The 24,424-nt window shown below is 40.2% G+C and overlaps 3 protein-coding genes across 10 annotated transcripts in view; 1 reads left to right on the forward strand and 2 right to left on the reverse strand.

Annotated features, from left to right (window-relative positions):
• Window positions 1-334: 334 nt before the first annotated feature.
• On the forward strand, window positions 335-5,193 carry sb:cb288 (uncharacterized). Its single transcript, XM_067521268.1, has 5 exons — window positions 335-837; window positions 1,163-1,214; window positions 2,112-2,186; window positions 3,132-3,216; window positions 4,495-5,193. The coding sequence occupies exons 1-5, from the start codon at window positions 778-780 to the stop codon at window positions 4,541-4,543; spliced, it is 321 nt and encodes a 106-aa protein (XP_067377369.1). The 5' UTR covers window positions 335-777; the 3' UTR covers window positions 4,544-5,193.
• A 967-nt stretch (window positions 5,194-6,160) lies between these two features.
• osmr (oncostatin M receptor) lies at window positions 6,161-12,590 on the reverse strand. Of its 5 annotated transcripts, none has more exons than XM_067521265.1 (17): window positions 12,363-12,590; window positions 12,119-12,273; window positions 11,826-11,976; window positions 11,150-11,422; window positions 10,919-11,048; window positions 10,650-10,798; window positions 10,251-10,384; window positions 10,026-10,158; window positions 9,646-9,731; window positions 9,334-9,538; window positions 8,814-8,996; window positions 8,629-8,730; window positions 8,067-8,222; window positions 7,690-7,818; window positions 7,467-7,548; window positions 7,293-7,377; window positions 6,161-6,965 (listed from the first exon to the last, which is right to left on the reverse strand). In XM_067521265.1, exons 1-17 carry the CDS (start codon window positions 12,448-12,450, stop codon window positions 6,576-6,578), a joined length of 2,631 nt encoding a protein of 876 aa, XP_067377366.1. In that variant the 5' UTR covers window positions 12,451-12,590; the 3' UTR covers window positions 6,161-6,575. The 5 variants fall into 5 exon arrangements, 4 of the variants coding, with proteins under 4 accessions (XP_067377366.1, XP_067377365.1, XP_067377367.1 ...); XM_067521264.1 differs by having other exon boundaries at window positions 6,163-6,965; window positions 7,690-7,842; XM_067521266.1 differs by having other exon boundaries at window positions 6,823-6,965; window positions 7,337-7,377; window positions 7,690-7,842.
• A 42-nt stretch (window positions 12,591-12,632) lies between these two features.
• The window catches only part of LOC137136143 (rho guanine nucleotide exchange factor 28-like), a 38,957-nt gene continuing 27,165 nt past the window's right edge, over window positions 12,633-24,424 (reverse strand). For 2 of the 4 annotated variants that reach the window (XM_067521259.1, XM_067521260.1), the window contains 22 exons: window positions 24,092-24,236; window positions 23,768-23,823; window positions 22,705-22,762; window positions 22,053-22,194; window positions 21,600-21,724; window positions 21,376-21,516; window positions 20,806-21,056; window positions 20,602-20,727; window positions 20,394-20,511; window positions 19,577-19,831; window positions 19,418-19,494; window positions 19,155-19,333; window positions 18,936-19,033; window positions 18,630-18,821; window positions 17,424-17,555; window positions 17,137-17,270; window positions 17,003-17,050; window positions 16,668-16,772; window positions 16,384-16,548; window positions 14,671-14,922; window positions 14,230-14,584; window positions 12,633-14,106 (listed from right to left, as the gene is read on the reverse strand). In XM_067521259.1, coding sequence (XP_067377360.1) covers window positions 13,919-14,106; window positions 14,230-14,584; window positions 14,671-14,922; window positions 16,384-16,548; window positions 16,668-16,772; window positions 17,003-17,050; window positions 17,137-17,270; window positions 17,424-17,555; window positions 18,630-18,821; window positions 18,936-19,033; window positions 19,155-19,333; window positions 19,418-19,494; window positions 19,577-19,831; window positions 20,394-20,511; window positions 20,602-20,727; window positions 20,806-21,056; window positions 21,376-21,516; window positions 21,600-21,724; window positions 22,053-22,194; window positions 22,705-22,762; window positions 23,768-23,823; window positions 24,092-24,236 — 3,342 coding nt within the window. In that variant the 3' untranslated portion in view covers window positions 12,633-13,918. The remainder of the gene's footprint in view (window positions 14,107-14,229; window positions 14,585-14,670; window positions 14,923-16,383; window positions 16,549-16,667; window positions 16,773-17,002; window positions 17,051-17,136; window positions 17,271-17,423; window positions 17,556-18,629; window positions 18,822-18,935; window positions 19,034-19,154; window positions 19,334-19,417; window positions 19,495-19,576; window positions 19,832-20,393; window positions 20,512-20,601; window positions 20,728-20,805; window positions 21,057-21,375; window positions 21,517-21,599; window positions 21,725-22,052; window positions 22,195-22,704; window positions 22,763-23,767; window positions 23,824-24,091; window positions 24,237-24,424) is intronic. The other 2 variants (XM_067521261.1, XM_067521263.1) reach the window with 2 other exon arrangements.

The following is a 24,424-nucleotide window of genomic DNA, read 5'->3' on the forward strand; positions in this document are numbered from 1 at the left end:
CTCTGAGCAACAAAATAATTATCTAAAAAAAAAAAACCCAAGATAATCTGAACTGAAGGCTACTATCAAGTGATGTCATCTGGAGGCATTTTTCAGCTAGAAGTAGAGAAACGTTTTGATATAGGGAAATTAAAAGGAAAGTCTAGTGGCATTTATGTACATGTACTGGCCAAACTACAACAAAGATAAGCAAGTTCAAAATCAGAGAGGGCGGCCTTTAAGGGCAGCAAAAGGAAGTCAACAGTCCTATCTTCAGATCCATATCTTCAACAAATAGGGCTGGTTGATCTCTCCTCTTGCTTTTACGGCATGTAGACTCCTGCACGCTTCACCTGCTGTAGGACATACAACTTAACAAAGTACAACTTGTAAATTATCCCAAACAAGATGTGGTGGGCAAGGACAAAAGCAAAGCGGGTGTTCAGACAATGCAAACCCTCATTTAACACCCTGTTCTTTGTACCATATCTTCCTAGAAATTAAAATTGCGCCCATTCTCCATTAACTCTGCGATACAATTTAAGACATAAAAACATCGCAGCACGCATCCGTTTTTTTTTTTCAAATGTAACGAAATCAGGTATTTTAGGCCTACTAATGTGAAAATGTCGGAGAGATCCCAGAGGGACTGCAATGAAACACGGGCAGCTGTGGTTGTTTTGCACTTTTGCAAAGTACGAGTGCCAAACGAAGTACCTGAATGCAGCAGGCGAGGCGCGTCCGTGCGCACAGCTGAGGTGAGGACTGCAGAGCCGATGAGGTTTGAAACGCACCAAAATGTGGACGGAGGCGAAAAACCGGAGCAGCACTGTCAACACCGACGGCAACAGCTCGAAGGTACGAAGGCAAAAGAGAAACCGGGCTTTGTGTGAAGGGAATTGGTTGAGTTAGCGCAAAGGTTTTTGGAAAGAAAGTGGCTCACATATACTATCTGTTGTGCATGTGTTTCTATTTTTATTTTTCTGATCTTCCACAAGTTTCCCACCTGTGCTGATCTACCTGGCACCTGGTTTTTTCCCCTTTATTTTCTTTTTTGCGTGTTTTGTCGCCATTTCTAAACTGCACAACGCTGTTGTTTGAGCTGAGGTGCGGTGTCCTGTCCTCCCTGTGCCCCGGGATTCACTTTCTTTGTTGAAACATGAATGTTTTACTGCATTTTCAGATTGACACTGGTGTAACACGGCAGCTTTTCAACAGTTATCTGCAGACAAATGGTGAGTTGTTGTCTGTGAAATATTTAAATTTGTGGTCGTAGGATGGTATCTTGTGGTGTACCACGGTGATGTGTAAAATTATTCCAGTCCCACACGAAAAGGGCCTTAACCTTGACATACCCAAGCCTGATTACAATGCAAGAAAAACAGGAGAATCCACCTCAGGCAAATTCCATGTGGCAGTATGCGTCAGCTGCAGATGGCTAGCAGTAAATCCTACTTTTTGTTAAAAGCAACTCAAGACAAATAGCAAAGTCTCTGCCCGAAATCAAGGTGTGGTGCACGGTCACATAAATGCAAAAATGTTGAGAGAGTGCACGTCAGTAGGTGGACACCCTTGACAAACCTGCTTGCTGTAAGCAAGAAAGTGTTGGATGCACAGAATGCAAACATACTAAATGAAAAGCAGATCAGATGATTGAACTACTTCACAAACAGGTCAGTTTTTATTGAAAGAGACATAGCTGCACTGTTCTGCAGAACTTTAATATTCAAACGTGACCACCGATTTGAATGAGCAACTCTGACACAAACACTGCGCACAACGAGCATGCTGAAGCTGCAATATATATATATATATATATATATATATATATATATATATATATATATATATATATATATATATATATATATATATATATATATATATATATATATATATATATATATATATATATATATATATATATATATATATATATATATATATATATATATATATATATATATATAAAAACCAGCATTCTTACTTCCCCCCCCCCCCCCCCCCCCCCAGGTGCTCTTTGGTTCATGTATGATGAGCGTATTGATAATGAGTGGTTTTAAAATCACATGGAGGATTTAAATTTTAATAAATAAAATTGTTTCAGCAAACTTTTTTTCTTGGTTCTGAAGGTTCAGCTACAGCTGCCACTCGTCCCTCCGGCTCAGAAAGCCCTGTCACAAAGCAGAGCAGTGGAATCATCCCTGGTGAGCTCGGCTTTGGCCTCTGTAACTTTACAATATTATCTATTTCATTCAGAGTCAGGAGACACTAATATATATACAAACTGCAGTGACAACATCCAGCTAAACTTAAAAATAAACCAGAAGAATTATACTTTGTTAAGTCAAAAATCCTTGAGGTTATTTTTCCCGGCTGAGCAAGTAACAAGATTTTCCAAAACACTGGTGTTTTTTGTTTTTGTTTTTGCAAACAATTTCCAAACACACGCACCTTTGACTGCATGCACATTTATATATGCAGGCTTTGCATTTCCATGACTTACAAGGTCTATGACTTGCTTGTCACTTGAACCTAGTGTTGAAGAGCGTTTGCCTTTTTAGTGACCCTAGATCTCTCATGTTTCTGTGCCTCTGTTTGCTTGGGCAGGGTGCAGTCTACCCTGTTCCCCTATCACTACGCATGGAGAAGTTTCATTGTGAGAACGTGCACATGTGTGACCAAAGTGGAGGCAGCGTTTCACGTGGTTTATTGTGAAAGCAGTTTCTATTCGCAACCCCAAGTTTGAAGGAATTCATCCCTTTAAAAAGAGCGTGTGAGGATGCAAAGATGTGCAGTGCACGTCTTTGACCTAGGGGGCTGTATTTTGTGATTTTTTTTTTTTTTTTTTTTTTTTTTTTTTTATATAAATATTAGTTCAACAGATAAAGGCAGGAAGTTTGTTTTTGGTCAGTATGGTCAGTGATGTAACGAGATTGAGGTAATGGCTGAAATAATAGTTGGCAGTAATTTCCAAAGAACTGTTGAAACGATGAGGAACCGATTCATTCAGCTCCATAGAATTAAAAAGCCAACAAGCAAATAATTTCCGCAGTACTGCCTGCAGAACACAGTGCAAATATACATCTTAGGGCATGTGTATGTGGTTTTAACTTGTGCAAATAAACATATGTATGTTTTTGTGTCTTTAGGTGCAATTGCAGCCACAGTGTTCATTGCCTTTATACTAGCTCTGTATGCTGTTCTCTGGAAGTGCATGGTGTCGCCACCACAACGGTACGCAACAGACACGAGCTCTAATGAGATTCTTTTTCTGTTCAACTTAATTTATATTGTGCAAATTCACAACAAAATGGTCCCGAGGCACTTTACGTAATGAGTCAAGACTATATAGATTTATAGAGCAAACCCAGCCCAGCAAGCACGAGGTAACAGTGGAACGGAAAAACTTGCTGTAACACAACCAGGGTTGTTGTGGGCTGCCATCTGCTTTAACGGTTGGGGTGAGTGGAAAGTGGAGGGAGAGAAAAGAAAAGAAGAGCAACAAGAGGCAACAACAAAATACTAGTCGGGTTGGTAGGGCCAGTAGCTGCATGTTGGAAATGCACAGCTGCAAATCCTGTGGAACTGTGCCTGCAGAGAGGCACAGGAAGAAGACACAAGGGAATTGTGGGCAACAGTGGCTCCCAGGGTTGTTAGTTGGATTCCCGACTCCTCCTGAAACATGTCCTTGAGCAAGACACTGAAACCCAACTTAGTTGCTCCCGATCAATTCGGCAGTGTGTGTGTTTGCATGATTGTGTGAAAGGGTGAAAGCAAACCAATGCAAAGCTTACCAATAAGGTAGAAAAGCGCTACATAAGTGAAGACTGTTTACCATTTCATACAAGCATTGGTAACATATAAATGTATGGGATGGAGAGGTAAGGGGATGGAATAGGAGGAGCTAAAGGCTCCACTAATAGAATGTACTAATAGTAGGAGGCCAGTCTAGAAGTAACAAATGCACAGACTAGTTCTTCAGCATCACTTTGAGACAGGATGCTCCTTATTTTGGCTATGTTTCGCAGGTGGACGAAGGCTGTTCTAGAGATTTGTTTGATGTGCAAGTTAAAGGACGTATTCTGGCTTAAAATAACTTTTTAAGCTTCCGGATAATAGTACTGGAGGCCAAATCTATGCCATTTAAATTAACTCATTAATATGAGTTAGATTTGTAAGCCCAAAAAGAATAACTTCAGGCCTTTGTCTTTTCGTCATGCTTGAAGATTGTTGGTGACTTTCACCAGTGCTGTTTCTGTATTATGATCCACTCTAAAGTCTTTAAACGTTATATTCCTTCAGTTTGCGGAGCTTCAGTGGGAGTTCTGTTGACACAGCGTTGTTGCAAACTGGTATTTGTTCATCTGCCTTTACTGTCACATGTCTGCACTTTGTATCCCAGCTCATCAAAGAAACCTCACGTGATCTGTATCTTTTTTTTTCCCCCACTTGTAGCAAACTGTTACTGTTTCAAGTGTCATGTAAACACACTTATTTGCATTTTACTTTCAGAAAGCACAGCAAGGTGAGGGTAAGGATACAACAGAAGAACTCTGCCTGAAGACTGGCTTCCAGGTTGTGTCTGTCCAGCAGCAATCTGTTCGGACTGTGATAGTACAGACACAAATCTGACAGGAGAGTGTTTTGGTGGCATACTTTGACCAGAGTAACAACATCCCACTGAAGATCCTCTGAATGGATCCAGAGATCAAAGCACAAAATATGATTTCTGTGAGCGGATGTGTCAGTCTGTGCCACATTGACATGAAACACTTTTTTGGCAGGTCTGATCGTCCTGCCCTTTTTATTTATTAAGCTTTTTTTACTACACTACTGAGAGACTCCAGTGACCAATAAGCTCTGAGCACGTGCATTTGTGAGGGTAACTGAGGAATACTTACTCTTTGTAAAGGATGTTTTTCACATTCTGTGCCTGTGCTAAATGGACAGTTAAGTCCTCAGTTCTTACATAGTATCTCATGATTACATTTTATAATTATTGCATTTATATTGTCCTCTTTACTCAAAACAATTGGGACAATCATCTCTACACAGAGCAAGCTGACAATTTATTGTGGAAACCTAGAAACTGGATAGTTTTTCTATTTATTCCCCGTTGTGAACACTACGTGGTTTATTCACTTTACTCAGGATGTTGTAAATAATGTGTGACCTTTGACTCTAATAAAAGGTAGCTTGTGTAAACCTAAATCACTTGTTCATCCCTTGCACCCTGAGGTATTTCTCACATACTGTAAGTGTTTTCTAATGCTCTAATTGTGTAGCATTTCCCCACTTATGTCCTCCCAAGTACAGAAACAAATAACATGCTTCTGATTCTAAGTTGCTCAGTTCTCTAAATCTTCCAGTTATGAGAAAACATGGGAAGATGAAACAGTTAATCTCTGAATCTATACAATCAACGAAAAGTAAAGAAATAAAAAAAAAAAAAACCCAGACAGCTTTTCTGTGACACACACGCATGATGTCATCAGGAACAAATGAACACTTGTTTCCAGAACCAGCCCTGCAACTTATGAAAAACTCATAGTAAAAGTATTTTTAAAAAAGTAGAGAAATTAATAAAATAGAAAGCCAATGCAAACTGTCTTTGGTACTTAGACATTTGTTGTAATGTTGATGTCCAACGTACGGTAAGCATGATCAGCGTGATCATTTACTCCATTCTTCTACAGTATCTAGAGCAAACAAAGATTATTCTTTCACACCCATGTTAATTTAGGTAGCAGGGTTACTGCTAAGAAGCAGTTCTGTTTTGTAATAAAACTGCACATGTAGGGACAATTACACAACTCAGATGCACTTGAAGTGACAAAACAATGTCTTTTCAGGCACGTGAAAAATGCACATCAGACAAATTGACTTGATATTAAATTATGTGATCAGTTATAAATATCTGGATTTAAGTGGCTAATTAGCTGAAACTGTAGTACAAAATGTCTTGTAGGAAGAGATTTCTGCTGTTACTGACACCTGATCCTGTGAAATTTGATTCAGAGCCTCACACAGTAAAAACACTTGCCATTTGTTACTAAATCCAAGTGAACGAAAAAAAAGTGCTAACCGCTAACCCTTTCTTATTTCTCCTTTTCATTATTCTCTTAACTATTATGTCAATATGAGTATTAAGTAACTAATACAGACCTCTACGTTCTACCTGATATCTCAATACAGTTTTTAAAATTGTAACTTTATTTATGAAAAATAAGTCACGAAATTTATATACAATTTTAAAATATGTTCAGCTGCTTTATCAGTAGCACCAGATGCATCCTGAAGATAAAATCTACATTTCCTCTTTAGTTTAACATAATCTTTACAGTGAGTTCCTTTTAAGCTGTTTCATGTTTGGCTATGACTTAAAAAAAATACAGATGTACAGAGGTTTAAAAATCCCCCAAAATGCTCTTTATGTAAATATACATGCAGGAAATCACATGAGCATATACTGTAATATGCTAAAATGTAAAATATTAAATTAAAACATTTTTATATTAGAAAGTTGAATATTTACATTATATCAAATGAACAAAGCATCAATCCACTCCTGAAATACATGCATGACTTATTGCCTATAAAGTATCTTTGGAGATATAACCACATTCAATGATGCATGATTCCTCCGGACAATCAGAAGGTTCAAAACTTGATTTGGTTTCACTCAACATTACTTCTTGTGGCTCAAAGACACACTCCACCACGGAGGGGATGTAGCTCTTGTTTGTGATGAATGTTACTTGCCCGACATCTGCTTTGTCAGAGAGCAATGTGGCTGACTGTGGGCAGTAGTCTGCTTTGAGAGACATCCAGGAAGGTGAAAAAGGGGAGTGGGAAACAGGAAAGGACAATGCGTTCATGGGTTCAGGATCTCTCAGTGAAGCTGTGTCACTCAGAGAATTGATGATCTCGATGTCACAGCTGATGCACTCCTCAACGTTTTCAGACAGCACAGTGTCAAAAGTCTGTAAACACACAGAGAGGGTTTCTGGGATTTGTAGGGGGTCATGGTCACTGCTTTAAAAGATTTTTATTGCAGAATGTTATCAAACAACATTTATACGCGTGGTCTTAATAGTGCCATGGAGGACATGGGTCAGCATGGTCACTTAGAGCAGTCTGCAGTTACACAGCAAAAAGTGATACACTGTTTCAAGAAGATCACTAACTTGCTACTCAAGTAAAAGTAAAACCTGCAGCCACCAGGACCCAAAGTAGAAGGAAGTACTGGCCTAAAAAAAGTATCCACTGTATATATATTATTGAAAAGTGTTTTAAAATAATACTTATACCTCATTCAATATGGTGTCTAACTCAGAAATTTTGATGTTCATACCGGCAGGATAGGAAAATATCTCCTTCACCCCATTCTTCAGCCTGGAAGAGGAACGCAGACAGAGGAGGATCTAGGTCATTTTCTGTAGGGGTGAATGATTACGTGAAGATTTAAAGATCAAGTTACTCACTTTTTTCTTTGAGGCCACAGGAGACTGATGCAGCCCAAAAGTAAGAAGATGGGAGTCAGTATCTTGGCCAAGTGAGCAGAAACTACCAGTGAAAAATAATGATGAGTACTTTACACCATCAGCAAAGAAACTGAAGTCTGTGTACTAGGGTTTGATGACTTTTACTAGAGTCTAAAAACATTGTTTACATTTTTGGCATATGACTGGATGTTTTGGAGCTCACATTTGATTTTGGTCCAGATAACGACCGTGGCTGCTTGTCCCGGCCCCTTGTTAGTGAGAGCACTCAAAGATAACTTATACTCATGGTTCTCCTCCAGGTCCTTTATGGTCACCGACTTCTTCTGAGGGTCTGATACCAGCACACTTAACATATCTAAATTTACACAAGATTATTAAGGCATACTCACACTCAATGACTGAGATAATATTACATAACAATGCATGCTAATGCTCTCCAATATTTTGAATTTGGACTGCAGTACTCATTTTAGATACTTAGCATCAGGGCTATACTGTTCCTTCACAGTCTGCATCTGCATCTATTAGATTTCCTTTTGAACCATGGGAAGAATGATTTAAATTTTCCTCCGCACTCACTTGCATTAGGACCTGGCAGCGTGTCCTGCACTGTGACCAAGTAACCAACGATGAACGCCGGATGAGTTGGGTCTGCTTCGTTGTAACGCCACTCCAGTGTCACAGATGAGTAGGTACTCTGAACAGGTTCAATCAAACTTGGGGACTGCACAGTCTCTGATGGAAGATGATGATTATGACTAATACGAAAATTCACACGCTTTGTGTGATGCTTGCACTGTTGTGCTCAATCTGCAAAAGCTTTGATCTGTTCACAAATGCCAGTCAGAAAAATATATTGCCTTCTTTTCTTATCTTCTGCCTCCTACATATCTGACAAACAGGAAAGATGGCATCTTGTTTAGCTGACATCTGGAGGATTTCCTCATCACGGCCTCTGATGAAGACATCCTGTGTCAAAAACGGCCACACCTTGCTAAAAGTTACATTTTAAAGAGTCAAAACCTGATCTCTCCTGTAGAGCGTCTCACTGTCCTGTCTATTGATGCAACAGTCCATCAGATGTCAGGAATACACACACGCACACACACACATTCCCAGCACAACAAGCATTGACACTCACGGAGCTCTTGTGAGTATCCACTTTGTATCTCCAGTAGTTTGTGTCCATCTTTTGTGCATTCATAGATATTGAATGTATACCTGTGACCATCTTTGAAGTGTCCTGCAAAATAAAAGACAAGAAAGGCCAAAATAAGCTACACTTAACCAATGGACATGTACAGTGACAACTGGACAAAAACTCACTATCTGGAAGGATCAACGTGTTGTTTCCCTCTGGCATCTTCTTCCATTGCAGATCACATGAGTGTGCACTGCTCTCAATGCACCATTCCACAGTATAGCCACAGGTGGCACTGACCTGCTGGGCCCAGGTCAGATTGAAACCACCAACTGTGTGGCTGCTCAACTGCTTTTCTACCACTTTTACTGCACAGAAACACAAATTGGACTTGTTAGACTGTGCATGAGAAAGAACACATTTAATTAAGTACAGTCACAGCAGAACCTCCACATATCTAAAATTGTTCATGTGGAAAAGTGGCAGTGAAATTTGTTTTACTACTACAACTAAAAAAACAAAAAGCAAGTTTTCACATATTTTATAAAAAAAATGTTTTATATATTTGTCTAATAGCATAAAACTAGGTTACCCGACCATATCAAATGTTTTCTTATTTGTTACTACGTTGTTTGCAATAAAATAAAACTTCCCAAGTTTTCTTAAACATGCAAAACTGAACAGAGAGAATCTCGGGCTGGTCACCTCTATTGTCCATCTTTGGGATGGTGATGTTAGCAGGGATGGAGTGGCCGCTGAGGAGGACAGCCTGCACCATGAAGGTATACTGTCCTGGGCCGATACAGACCTCCATCTGCGTCTGTCCAATATCTTTACTCTGTGTCCCATTGTTGCCTTCCTGCCACCACTGAACTCTGTATTGTTGGTTCTTTGCGAAGTCAGGAACATCCTGAGAGCAGAGGGGTTCATGATTGATGGGGCTGTGGTGTCATATATTCCAGTTTAATGAAACCAAAAAATGTGTTTAACGGATATTACGCCAAGTGCGAGTCTCACCGAAGTCCACAATAGAGTAATTTCACGGCTGTGCGGGTCGGACAACTGCTTTATTTTCCTCCATAAATTCAAGGTTACTAACAGCCCTGAGAAAAGCACATTAGGATTATTTCACACTATTACTATTTACTTTTATTCCTTACTTTTCTGGCTTTTTGTGATCTACATTGCTGACATTTTATGTAATCTTAAGATAGAATATAAAAAACCAAAATTACAATTGCAGAGAAACTTTCTGGTGTAGAATGAAAATCTTGGTCTAAATTTAAGTTGATATGAGCGTGGTCTTGACTCTAACCTCATTGAACCTGGACTGGAAAGGAGACGACCACGACATCTGTACAGATACCAGCCTGGTAACACACAGTTGTGGTACTCACCGGTTTTAAAGAACCTGGGCTCTGTCCATTTTCCCCAGACTCTGCCATTGGTGGAGCAACGCACCCTGGCAAAGTACTGGGTGTTGGGAAGCAGATGCTCCAGTTTGACAGTGCAGCGACTGTTGCACCACAGCTGTTATAAACACACAGATGATTGGTAGAAAACAAAAAACAAAAACTTAATCTTAAATCTGAATATTGATTTTAAAACCAGATTAAATTCACCTCAGTGATGCTGTGTGGCTCAGTGGTGACCTGACAGAGGAGGTTCAGTTGAGTCACGTTCCCCTGTACGGTCCAGGACACAGTGGCGTCCGTCACCTGAGGGCTCAGTCTGGCCCAGTCCACAACAGGAGACACTAACAGCAACAAAAACACACAGGTGTGCACATTTGTTATATGTTCCTTTTTCAAGTGGTTGTCTACTGAACTTTTAAACACATTTTAAAAACATTTAAACAGCTTAAGTGCACACACGTTATCAGGGACACATAACTCAGGGCATTTAACACGTATTTGTACTGTACTTGTTACTTAAATGTTAAGGCTTTTAAAACGCAACTATACGCGTATATCAGCAACAAATCCTGTATATTTAATATTCTGTTCAGATATTTGGTCAACCTCTGTCTGAGATGTTGAAGCTGTGGGTCTCTGTCTCCTCTCCAAACTGGTTCTGCACCACCACTCTGACGTTGTATTCTTCCAAGTGTGGAATAGCTGGGAAAGTACAAGACAACTCCTGACAGCTGATGGGAGCCTGGTTTGTATTCCTTTGTTTCCAGCAACAAATAAAGAAATAAAAGAGAAAAGAGAATTGTGTGTTTGCAATTTGTTTGGAGCAGATAAACCTAAAAAGTACTGTGCATCCTGAATGTTTTGTGTGTTCTCACTCTATGCGGAGAGTTTGTGTCTGATTGCTGCGATCCCATTTGTATCTTTTTCTGCTTGTATCCCAAGAGCAAATGATATTTATCATGTCTAAGGTCATACAGGTGAGGTTTCTGAGCTTCTGCGGAGGGACTGGTGCACAGAGAAAACAATACATGTAAATAAATTAAAAAGTTGGGAAATCGGTATTAAAGGAACGTCAACAATTTAAAATAACAACCATCCAAACTCACAGCTAACGTAGTTCCCAACGTTACCATGTCTGCCCTTTGTATCAGAGAATTGAAGTATCAGCATTTTGATGTATGTAGTTGGGATTGTTAGCTTGTCCACAGCAATAGCTGTGACTCTGGGTCCAAAGCTTATAAGTGGGTATGCTTTGTCATAGATGCGCATCTCGATAATATTCACTCCTGGTGGGGAAACGCAGCAGAACATAGCACTGGCACCCTCTCTCAGCACCCTCTCAGAGGGGAAAGCCTTTGTCTTGTCCTCTGTTTGGACTCCTACAGGTCAAGAGAAAAGTGACTGTAAGGCACAGTTTGAGGATCTGGAAGCTCAGCACATTAACAGTGGTGCTGCACATATGTAATCCCTTGTGTGTTCTAGCGCCACTGACCACTTTCTGATATCACCTCTCAGTACAAGTTACTGGATAAGATGAGAGAAGTAAAAGTGTTTTGATTGATGGCTCCAAAAACATTATCAATAAAGTTATACCCATCTAAGGACGTGCTTTGAATGCGAGCTGTATTGCAAGAGGCATCTGCAACCGCTGTGTGACAGTTGGTAAACACTGATATACAGATAAGCTAACAGTGTGCACAAGAAGCAGACCTGTTCTCTGTGTTCTTGGTTTGGTTTTAGTCACATATAGTAACAATTTAAACCAGGAAGGAATCATCTCACCAGGGTTAGTTGTCCAGCTGCTCCAGGGACTCAGGACAGACTGGTTGCAGTACTGTCGTATCCTGACTGAGTGATCGACGCACTCAAGAGGCAGATCAGAGGTCCATGTCCATGTGTATTCAGTTACATCTGCAGGTACACTGACATTTTCCTTCATTAATACATAAAGGGAGAACAGAAAATTATTTCACAGATTTTGTGTTACACATAACATCACAATATAAAGTGTTGCCTAAAGGAACTGAGGCTTAAAACAGCATGGATTTCAGACAAACATTAGTAGAAATACTCACTGCATAAGTAATGATGTGGTTTTCAGTGCGGCTGATCTGGACCTCATTAATATGACCCACTAAGTCACAGTGGTAAACCAGCCATCTCACCATGAGGCTTTGCTTGTCACCGACAGCCAGGAGATGAGTGATGTTCGGGCTTGGTGGCTGCCAAACTGGCACACAATCCAACACAATATGTTTGAAGCTGCAGCACATATTTGAGAAGTTTTAAAACAGGAACACATTTTTTTTAATGACTCACCATTTACAAGGCAGCATCCACGGTGTCCCTCTGACAATATTAGACATAAAGCAAGGAGGCTAATCGTGAATATTCTGAAATGTATCATCTCAATGGCTGGCTACACTGTGAACACTGAATATCCTGGGGACGAATGATTAAAGACAACCTATCTTAAATAACTGTAACTGTGGATATTGCATCACAGTGTAGCACCGGAAACTAGAGGCGAACCACACACGCACGCAAGCACACACACACACACACACACACACACAAAAAACAGCCAGTTTGCCACAGTTTTATATACAGCATAATATTAATATGTCACATCACAGTTCTGATTACAGAGATTACAGGACAACACAAATTTACCAAAATATTATTAATGGTGACAGTGCATGAAGCTATGTACGCAATAAATTATCCAAAACAAGAGATGAACAGAAAACATACAGCCATTCTTTACAGAAAACAATAGCAGATAGCAAGATTTTTGGCACTTAAGTGAGAATGATAATGACAGGGATGTACACTCATCAGCCACAACATCAACACTGGCCCTAATACTGTCACGGAGGACATTGGTCAGCATGATGTTCGCAGTCTGTGGCTACACAGCCACATACTCTACAAAAAATGTGATACACTGTGTGCAGAGTGGGTAAAAGTACAAAAAAAATCAATACTCAAATAAAAGTGCAAGTATTGGCAAAAGAAAAATCCCATTACCACTTCAAATGCAGATTATATACATTTTACTAAAGTACTAAGAAACAGATGCATTTCAAACAATACTGATTATGGTAATAATGACAAAAACATTTACAGAAAAAAAATATTTTACACACTTTGTGTGTTGACAGGTGGTTAGCTTAATGATACATCAGAATTTATAAGTTTATGATTTTTTTTTATGAAAACCACCAGGGAGTGTTAATATTGTTGCTGATGGGTGCAGCTCCTCTTCCAACACAGCGTGCATAGGTAGCCTTTCTATAAAACTATACATATATTTAATATTTTTACAATAATGTCATTATTGTTGTAATATTTCCAAATATTTTAGATGTTTATAATCCCTTATAAATATTATTAAAGAGCACAAAACAATAATAGCACTCTACATATAGATTAGGGAAGGGCTTAGTTGGCTTTGCAAATATTTCCTTTTTCTTTTAAGTGCTCATTGGAAAATAACATTGATACATCTGTCCTGATTGCTGCCATCAAACAAGTGCAACAGATACTAAAAACACAGGAGAAATACAAGTACAAAGGCTGATTTACAAAGAGCTTGTTTGCAAAAAGGCACAATGGTTTCATCCCGCAGGAAGTAACTGATTAATGGCTGCCACATACACTGATAAAGGCCCACACATTATGTGTTTGTGTACTTCTTCCCTGCAGCTTTTCTTTATTTGATTACTTGGGATTTTAAAAAATGAACTTATATCCATCACCATTAGATGGATACAAGTGTACACCTACACAACCACATATAAGCAACACATATATTATTGTGGGTCCAGTTATATGTCAGGCAACTTGCACTGTTCATTTGTCTCTAGAGATTCTCAGAGATAAACAATGTTCTCTTCACCTCCTTCCACCATGTTCTGTCCTTCAAGAGAGAGGTAAGCCTGTGGGGCAAGGAGGGGGGTAAGAAGGGGGGGCGAGGAGTGGTTGTCTTCATAGAGTCCATGACCCATGACCTCTGAACTCCAGGGACCCAGGGATCGCTTGTCCAGTGGTGGACTGAGGTCTGATGGAAGGAGGACAAGAGAAAAAATCAAGTTTTGGAGGACTGGACAAAAATTTCTAGTAATACAGAATCAGAATCACAATGTGGTTTCTTGATTGTGTGATGTTATACAAGTGGTCTTACTGTTGTTGGTCCCCTGTGCAGTGACCCTGCTGCTGAACGGGTGGACAGAATCGTTCAGGGGAAGAGGGCAGTTTGTGTGCATCAGACCATCCGGAGGCTGCTTGCTGTGTGCCTGACTCAGCAGCGTGTTGAGGCTGTTGTAGAGGTTGGCACTGAGGCCAAGGTTAGTAGTATAGCTGGTGCTGTGCAGAGAGCCATCTTGGTTCTTCCTCTGTGCAGAGAGCAGAAGCTGGTGCTGGTTGTTGTTAGCCGGCTGGTGGAGGTGATTCTGCTGGAGGGAGGCCAGTAAGGCTGCTTCGTTCTTATACGTTGAACTGTTTCCATCCAGGCTGCCTGAGCGGCTGTGATTGGCCACCTGGGACAATAACATAACATTTTACACCATTCATCCACCGTTTCCTCCTTAGTACTGTTCCTTCACCTTCCTGTCTCATGTCTTACCTTGTATCTATCCAGTGGTATCGCAACAGGCAGGCTGCTCTGACGACTGTGTCTCCAGCTCTGCAGTAGCCTGTGCTGGGCTTCTATCTTCTGCTTTTCCCTCTCCACATTCCTCTGGCCCTCCCTCAGTCTGTCCAGGTTTTGCTGATACTCCAGCAGCTGGGCCTGCAGTTCATCACGCTCACAGCTCAGCCGTTCAGTGTCCAGAAGGCACTGCTGCTCCCTCTGCTCCAGAACACTTTCCTGCTCACTCTGTTATCAAGCAGAGCACATTAGATGAACCTTTTCTTGGTTATAACAGATCTAATATGCTGCTAATATAGAATAGGGGAAAACACAAGGATATAGAGAAAGGAAGTTACACCACCTCACAAAATAACATCAGTACTTTACTGCACATCATGTACTGATGATAGTGACGATATGATGATATCTTAGTTCAGTTTTTTGTTTTTTTTAAACGCTACACATGATGGCTATGTTAGTTAAGCAATCCCATGAATTGCAGGGTCAGAGGCCCAACATCCAGTTACTCCGCCACATATTGAAGTGGACAAGACGCTGAACCCAGAAAACCGAGCAACTTAAATGTAGCAGCCTGGCCACAAAATGTCTCCATGGGGATTAGAAAAATATATCAAAAACAGAACAAATTCTAGTAGAAAATAGTACAGATGAAAGACAAAGATGTGCCCACGGTGTTTATTTCGAAGCACCCCATGAAGGGCAAGATAGCTATAAATGTTCAGTAAATACATCATGTTTTATTTTGATGGATCTGTTTTGAAACGGCTTAAGGTTTAAAATATTAAAATATAAATCTCTATAAATATAAAGCTCAAAATAAAATATCAAAGGTTCAGTGACTGAATTTAAGTGCACTTTGAGGCATGGTGGTACTTTACGTTAATACTTTGTATCTATCCTTTGAACAAGTGAATGCAATAGTAAAAAAGAAAAAACGATCCTATAACTTCAAACGCTTTTGATGACACTGTCTGCATGTCTTGTCAAAGTAGAGCAGACCTCTTTGCAGACACTGTCCCCTCACAAGAAGAATGCTTTCTCGCTCTCTCTCCCTGAACTGAAAGTGTCAAGCACAGCAATGTAGCATCTAGCCATCGCTGCAATGTGAGGAAAATACATTTTGTGGCATTTTAATTTATTTTATTTTTGACAATGACCCATTGGGTCATTGTAAATCTGGGTAATCTGACCAATCTGGGTACCTGCTCTGTATGTGCTCTCTTAATTGTTTCAGGAAGCCCAGACCAGTTACCTGCTCCTGACCACCTGCAGCAGACTCTGCAGGACCTGGGTCTCCCCAAACCATGCTGCTTGTTGTTTTCAGTCACTTGACTTAATAAATTAAAACCGCTGGTCTACTCTGTATTGTTTATTCCTTAATTGTTGCCTCTCTTTGAGTCCCCTGACGGGCGGCCCGTCGTCTTCTCTCAGCATTTAGTGCTGTGTGCTCAGTGTTTAACACTGTAAGAGGCACAATGGATGCAGACAAACCATTTTAAAAGGTAGACATGGCATCTGAACTTAAAAGAAAACGTTCTCCCTCGTCCTGGGTGGGCATCCAGCAGGTGGCACCCTGGGCAACCACCATTCTCAACTATGCCCTGCTCCAGTTGAGTTACAACTGGGAGAGACAGGAAAGACATTTCACCTAGGACACTTAAGCCTGAACATCAGCATGAGGCTGACCTGCTGTTTGTCTCTGGCCAGACACTCTCTGTCCCAGCGCTGCTGCTCCTGTCTCAGCTTTGCGTGGAGTTTCTGCACCTCGTCCACCTCGTCTTTCTTTCTGTCTAATCCCTTCTTTTCTACTTCCTCTTTCTTCTTATCATTACACCTCAGCTTTTCTTGTTCCTGGATGACAACAAAAAAGGGTTACTCATTTTTTGCGATTACACACCAGTGTGGCTCAGCTTGTGATATAATCTAATTATTTTAAAATATTTAGTGTCAGATGATGATGCGTCTGGTACCAGGCTGTTTTGGAGGGACGTGAGCGTTCGGAGCTGAGGTCTTTCTCTCTCCTGGAGAAGGAGTTTCTGAACTTCACAGCAGCTGTCTTGGAGGGTTATGGTGGCCTGTAAACACAAGGAGATGACACCTGACATCCTGTGACATAACCATTGTAGAAATTAGGGTTTGTAATCTGAATCCATATGTCTCTCACTTATTAAAATAGTTCTAATTAACATTTAGTTTAGATCAGGATCGATTTAAGTGATTTTACATCTTTTGCCTTTGATTTCATGCATTTACATCCACAGTATCCAGTGTTTCATGATGGTCCTGCCCAAGTGTTTCTTCTCACCTGCAGACTATAGAGAAGCTGAGTCAGGCTCTGGACGCTCTCTATCACCTAAAGAACACTGTGTTATTACAGAGTAACAGAAATATACACTGTCCATTAAAACGTTTTTTCATCGGCAACTACAACGGTGGAACCTTTAACATTGTTGCTTTGGTGTCCCCTCTTCTCAGCTCTACTGCAGAGCTCCACAGCACACTGTCCAACCCTGTTGAATCACAGTCGGATCCAAGAGAGGTGGAACTCATACTGAGCGTGCTTAGATAATCCGCTGAAGACAAAAGAAAAGGAAGCCACCTGGTAAATATCCAATGTGTTTAAACCACATAAGAAAAGATCAAGTAGTATGTGGGCAGCTTTATGTCAACTTAAAGATAAACATACACTTTAAGATTCACACTGACTGCGTTTATCTGTGACTCACGTTCAGAGGGAGACTCCTGAATGCTGCTGCCATGGCTGTTATAGCTGAAGCACTCTGGTCCTTTGACAGGAGAGTTCTGACTTTGTACAGAAAGGCCATCGTGAGCCTGCAGGATGTTGATCAGGTTCTCCGCTGCAATAAAAGCAAATATCTGTCAAAATTCATAAATTTTGGTTTTGCAAAAGCCAACCATGGCAAAATAAAGTGTCATATTTTGTTAATTAATTCAGTTTAACTTTTATACTGCTTACTACCAAACTGTCTTTTTTATATTGATGTCTGCAGAGTAATTTTATTGAGGTTTGTATGTCTATATGGTTTTATTTGATTACATAAACAATACTACGCCTTTTAACAGTAGACATCTCTCAATGGATATGGCAGGCAAAGCCTAATGCAATTCAATAATTATATAAATGACTATATCATTGATTTCAAGCGTACCAGGGAGTCATAGTTATTATACATAGTTATTATTCGGTTACATAAACATAACTTGAAAATGACAAAACTAGATGGCATGTGGCATATTTATGATTGCAGAATATTTTAACATGTAGAAGTGTCCCTGGGCAAGACACTGAACCCCCAACAGCCCATTTCCCAATCTCCAGCCGTGCAGTGTCAGTTCCAAACTGTGCCAAGTCAACATGCGGACTAATGATCCGCTTTGGCGACCCTGAATGTACGGGATAAGCCGAAAGGACAAAAATAAAAAAAGGAAAAAAAGAAAAATGGAAAGCCTGTTGTTTATCCTGTTAGTTCTAGTTCTGAACAACAAAGTAGCTACAACAAAGCACATGGGAAGACGAGGGAGTTGTCAATAAAGCACGATGTGGGCATTGTCCTATCAGCTAAAGTTAAAAATAAATTAAAAATCACTGTGTGCATATAAAAAATGTATAAAAACAGTGTCTCGTTGTGAAAAATATCTCTTGATTCTACAAACAGGTCAATCCTCTGTTTATATTTAGTAATTGTAAATCTTTGATACAGTGCTTCCCATTTTATCTAAGGTGTCAAATGAAATAGATTTGCTTAAAGGACTTCCATTTTTAAAACTATGATAAAGATGGTACCTGGCAAAGAGCATTAAAGATCATTTTTATGCATTTTACTACTAATGTACTAGTCATGTTCATTAGATTTGTGAAATGTATTTTCAACCATTTATACCCAGTGCAACTGATACAGCCATCTTCTCACCTTCTCTGAGTGCAGCAGTAAGTAATGATGAGGCCTGTCGTGGTGTCTCGCTGTCCGTGTCTGGTTGCACCAGCAGATGGCGATGTGGTACAGGTTCTGGGGAGTGCAGCGTTAACTCTGTGAGCTCAGCATACAGCTGTAACTTTTCCTCCAGAGTGTTGCAGATACGTTGGTCCTGGCACAACAGTGTCTCTAAATGAAACACACACTAAAATTAGTGCTTTCTGATATTTCATTATGACTCAAGCTCACCATAACTTCACTAAAATTAATTTAAAAAACAGTGACACACAAGTATTTTCTAACCTTGAAACTTGGTGATCCTCTGAACTCTCAATTCTGCAGCTCGCCTGGCCTCCTCTGTCTCAGTGTTTTGTTCCTCCTCTTCTTCTTCCTCCGGACACCTGCCAAGTAGATCAGTAGGTTGGGTAATGAGTAACAGAAATAGACTTATCAACATTAACAAGTGACGCACGGTACAAATTTTACGTAGGACCAACACTGGAGACAGGATTTCACACTCACCTCTCTACAGCTTGTCGTATGTGTTTCATCCATGCATTCCTCTCCTCTCTGGTGGTGGTGTGAACTTCATACATCTCTGGTCCCACTGAGGAGGCAGAGATAAGGAACATCCCTCTCTCCTCATTGGCTACTTCTCTAACAATCAGCTTTTGTAGAGGAATTACTGGAGGCTTCTGGTCCTATAAATATAGATGAAACCCAAAAGAATGGTTAAAAGATGAAGAGAAATGGACAAGCAGTGATTAAAATGGGTTGGGACTTACTACAGCAGCAAATATGAAGCGCTGGTCTTTCTCTTGTAGGAAAACCAGAACGTCAGTGAGAAGAAGAGCCAAAGTATCTGAAAACAAAGTAGAAATACATTTAGATTTGTTGTTTCCAACTCCCAGAAAATCTAGTTGCACAGATGATGTCATGCACACCTTTTAAGCGTCCTGTGGCAGTTTTCCAGTAGACGAGTCCTTTATGCTGCAAATCCCTGTGTGTGCAGTTTAAGTCCTGTTTGCGAAACAACTTGCCTTTTTTTAGTTTGGCAAAGCTCTTATTCTCCAGCCGGGCGAGCACTTCTTGCAGCTCCTGATACTTCTCATATTTACTCACAGTCAGGTCCACTGCAGTAATGACATCACGAATCTGAGACAAGGCACTCGACAAGTCTGAGTGTTCCTGACTTCCTTCTGTGGGCGGAAAGAAGCAACAGAAATGACAATAAAACAACGCATTAAGAAATACAAGTACAGTACAAGACAAGTGGTTAGGACGTCATCTCTGTGTTTATGTTTAGGCAGCTTTTTTATACAGATAGAAATTCTATAAATGAACTACATATTGAGAAAAAACAAACTCTCAAGCCATCGCATTATGAAGCCACATCATCTAATTGTAAAAAAGAAAATAAAAAAGTTGACAATAATCCCACACAGTTTAAAACTACTGAAGTGTACTTTTAAACTGTGTGGGATTATTGTGAACTGTTTTATTTTCTTTTAATATTGTATTTTGATAAAGAACACAGGAAACAGATGTTTTTGTAGGTAAAATTGTATCTTTACATTTAATGATCATCATCAGGATACAATTTAAAATATATATATTTGGGCTAAAAAAACATGACATGCAGTTCAGTGTAACAAGATTTTCATTAAGTCATTTGACACTTGTTATCCAAATTGACCTAGAAGTGATACAAAGCAAGCAAGATTTAACGCTGCACATTCAGGTACGGAGTAAATGACTTACCCTGAGTATACTTTAATATCCTCTCCAGCAGCACTGGATACTTGGTGATGCGCTGAGTGACTAGCAAGATAAACTCCGGCACCTCTCTACGCCGGACTAGAGAGTTGTTGCTCTGTTGCTGTGAGCAGAAATGTAAAAATCTAAATCCGAACATCAACCGATTAATGTAAAACACTAGATTTAAAGAGGCCTGGGAGCAGGATCTTACTCTGACAAAGTTTTGGAGTTTCTTGTTCTGTTGCTGCAGCTCTTTGAAGACATTAACAGCCTCGGTATGATGACTGCAGAACTCTCCGTACACCTGCTTCATCTTGTCAGCATTTTCATCTGAGAACTGAGAGTGAGACCATCACATACAGAGTACAGACAAGTATCAGTGTGTGTTCATGTGTGTGAATCCCTGTTCGCCAACCTGCCGAAGCAGTATATCTCCGATCTGATGGATGAAGTAATTTCGAGGGTTGTCAGGTTGGGTGGCAGCCTGCCTGCGTTCCTGCATCACTCCAAAAAGGTTCCTGTGGAAGATCAGCAGCGGATCCAAGCAGGGAAAAATACGGGTCACACAGTCCCAGTCCATCTGCAGCTCCTCCAGCATGCCTCTCCTGAACACCTCAGACATGACTGTTAGGGTCTGAATGTGGTGCAGCTCGGTCTGCATCAGCTCTGTGGCCAACAAGCAAAAGTGGATTATGAGCCTTGAAATTACTGGTGGAGACGTGTGTTTACGGGGGCAGATGGGATGTGCAGTTTGGCAAATGTTTTTTAGATGCTGAAAGAAGCACTCAGTGGAAAATGTATTTATTCCGGATAATTTCAATTAGTAGAAGAAGCAAAAGGTTCGACAAATTTGTTGAAAATGTAACTAGCAAATATTTTTATGAAACTTAAAACAGGAAGTGTGAATTATGTGTATTATGTCTCCACCCAGTGGAGTTAAACTCAACCACAATGACTGACATAAACAAAATAAGAAATGTCTTACCGTAAATAACTTCCTGTCGTTTCACTGCGTGCCTATCGTGCCGCCTGCAAAAGTCCGGACTGACAACCAGACTCCACGACTCTGCCTCGAGTCCCAGCAGATCAGCTGACAAGTCACTCAGTAGTGGGGCGTCAACAGCCTCTGTGAGAACAAAAATGATGAACATCTCGTCTTCGTAACTGTTCAGTCTACGTAATTCTCATTTGTGTCTCTGTCTTCTTCACCCTGTGTTGTGATTGGCGGCTCAGTGGACGGAGGAGTTGTTGTGACGGGTGTTCCCTCATCAGATAGTGAGGTGTTAGTGAATGCTGTCACACCGCACTCCCCGTCTGGTGCATCACTAAGCTGTCTGTGAAGAAAAAAGCAAGTTAGAAAAGAACATCATCATCTTTGAAAAAGATATAATGTGTTTGCATGTGAATGTGTGATTTTAGAATGGAGATGTAGGGATTTTAAAACATATTTGTAGTCTGACCATAACCCCCCACCTCCCCTCATTTTTATTGACCATATATATCACAGGGATTGATTGAACCGAATCACAAATATCTGGAGAAACTGATTTGTGTATAATTACACAGTTAAACTAAAAGATTAATATGTTTAAAATAGAAATAAAATAACTTTAAAACACACATAAAATATAAAGTTGAGTTATACATTAGGAACACTCCTACCTGTTGTCTATAGAGATGGAGAGGCTTTTGGAGATAGGGACAACTGTTTCTCTCTTCTCTCTGGTCATTGTTGGCTGTGAAGAGAAGGAGGCGGAGGAGGAGGAAGAGAAAATGGAGGCTGGAGAGTTGTCTTTCACTGAGTCTGCAAGAGGAGATCAAGAGGGAAAACAGTCAGTCACACCTGCTCAAAGCCCAGATGTTTTTATTTACTCAGTCACTGGATGTGAGTCGATAAGCTGTCAGTTCTATATTTGCTATCTTCTCATTGTCACAGTCATGCAGCCTTCAGGCACGACAATATGTAGTAACTGAAGTTGACTTTTTGACCTTGACACCTTTTGTCAGACATCGAACAGTAAAGGCACAGAGGTTCACACTTTGAAATAAAATAATCCTGTCAGTGAGGGAGAAACACTCAACCTTGGTATTCCTGCACAAACACAAACATAAACCTCATTCAGGCCAGATCCCCCACTGAGGTAGATTAAAATTTAACTTTTCACCAAGAAAAGAAAAACTGGAGAGAGTGCAATGGCTTACTTAGTCTGCTACAAGAGAAACAAGGGAGGACAGGTGAAAACTGAAACTATCAAAGACTGGGGGGAGGGCTCTATGGGAGGAAGGGGGAGACATGCTGTAATTCATGACTCACTCTGTGGGAGAGACAAGGTCTTGCTTTTCATCTGTAGTGCATTCCTCTCCTGCGGCTTCTGGGAAAGGACATAATCATATTAACATCAACAGATGTAAATCATAGTGTTTTTGCTTTAAATACCAAGTTGTTGTAGTTGTAACACAATAGATTCAGTCAAAACTGGACTCAAATTAGGCCTGAACAAAGAGTTCAAACTAAGATGCTGTTGTAATAAATCATTAGCTTTTTGATGTTCTCCACATTCCAAGAATTCCTTTGTCGTCACGTGTTGGAATTTACTCTTCCTTCATGTCCAGCTCTCAGCAGGACTCTACTTCAGTAACTAATGTATTTCTGGTTTGGGCATTTTGCCTGCACTAGACAGCAGAGACAGAGACAGAAGGAATGACCAGCAACAAAGGCTGGATTTGGACTGGAGATGCTGCTGCCAAAAAGCACGTCTCACTACGACAAATTACACAAAACTACCTATGACGTCATTGAGTCTAAACAAACCTGAACTGAATGATGTTGCATTCAGTCTGATGTCATTTTTGCAGACATCAAAAGCAATAAGCAAGTTTACTGGCAACAAACAACTAAATCTGGATGTTTGCTGAAGAAATATATAGTATTGATGTTATCTATAAATTTATATTCTCCACTCAAACTGAATGGTTTAGTGAAAATGTAAAATGAACTGGTGCTGAAATGAACACACATCTGAAGCACATATCTTATTAAAACCATTGTTACAAATGTGTAGTCTCAGGCTGAGACTGAATGAGCTTTTAAATCTGGAAAAAGACTCTCCTGGGAAAGCGTGTGTTTTATGAAACCATGCAACATTGTAAAGAAAACCCAAGCACGACTTATGACATTCAAACAAATATCTTAAAATGACACATTGTCTGTACCTGCCAAAAAGAAAAACCACATCATCAAACAAAGCATAGTCCCAGAAATTCCTTTTCCACCAACAACATGTGTGTTAATGCTTGTAAAGCCACTATGGAAAGTCTGACCTTTCGCTGTTACTTGAAATCATTCATTTTTGAGATCAAATGAGGTGCACGGTTACCTTTCCACAGGCTGCAACAGACTCTCGACAGCATTTATGGACATTCAGGAAACAGTCTGCAGACACAGGCAGATGAAATCCCAGTCAATTTAATCAGCTAACTGATGATAAACAAAATTACCACAATGCTGGATGCAGTGTGCAGATGTCAAACAGCCCCGGTTTTCACGATCTATTGTGACTGTGGCAGGAAGAAAACGGATTTCATGTCTTCCACTAAACGCAACATCACGACAGCACGTGCAAAGAGATTTACACAAACCTTAAACAGTTCAGCCACCACAGAGCACATAACAACAACAGTACTGGCAGTATAATACTTACTGGAGCACTGCAACAGCTCCTTCCCAGAAACAGACTTATCACAGGCCACACAAAGAGTGGGACCACACTGAGACACAGGAACAAATTGGTGTCCATTAATAGCCACCGTCTTCTCCTTTCCCTCCTTCACCTCCTTTCCCTTTACCTGAAAAGCAAGTTATAAATATTCTTAATTTACTCATTCACCTGACATTTATGGCAGTTAATAACACAAAAGTCACATAGAGCTCGTCAGTAGAAACACCATAAATCTGAGCTGTAGGCAAAAAGAGACATACAGCGGTCATTTTTATACTGAAACACACTTGTTAACGGTGAGTGAGTTAAGATATA

Source organism: Channa argus, chromosome 11, assembly GCF_033026475.1.
Source record: "Channa argus isolate prfri chromosome 11, Channa argus male v1.0, whole genome shotgun sequence".
Classification (NCBI taxonomy): domain Eukaryota; kingdom Metazoa; phylum Chordata; class Actinopteri; order Anabantiformes; family Channidae; genus Channa; species Channa argus.

What these genes read in the sequence shown, in the direction of transcription:
- sb:cb288 (XM_067521268.1), top strand. Translation starts at nt 778, where the DNA reads ATGTGGACGGAGGCGAAAAACCGGAGCAGCACTGTCAACACCGACGGC. An exon ending in CCGACGGCAACAGCTCGAAG is followed by an intron (nt 838 to 1,162) that starts GTACGAAGGCAA and finishes CTGCATTTTCAG; the next exon opens with ATTGACACTGGTGTAACACG. An exon ending in GAGCAGTGGAATCATCCCTG is followed by an intron (nt 2,187 to 3,131) that starts GTGAGCTCGGCT and finishes TTGTGTCTTTAG; the next exon opens with GTGCAATTGCAGCCACAGTG.
- osmr (XM_067521264.1), bottom strand. Translation starts at nt 12,450, where the DNA reads ATGATACATTTCAGAATATTCACGATTAGCCTCCTTGCTTTATGTCTA. An exon ending in TGGATGCTGCCTTGTAAATG is followed by an intron (nt 12,274 to 12,362) that starts GTGAGTCATTAA and finishes ATTGTGTGCCAG; the next exon opens with TTTGGCAGCCACCAAGCCCG. An exon ending in ACCACATCATTACTTATGCA is followed by an intron (nt 11,977 to 12,118) that starts GTGAGTATTTCT and finishes GTATTAATGAAG; the next exon opens with GAAAATGTCAGTGTACCTGC.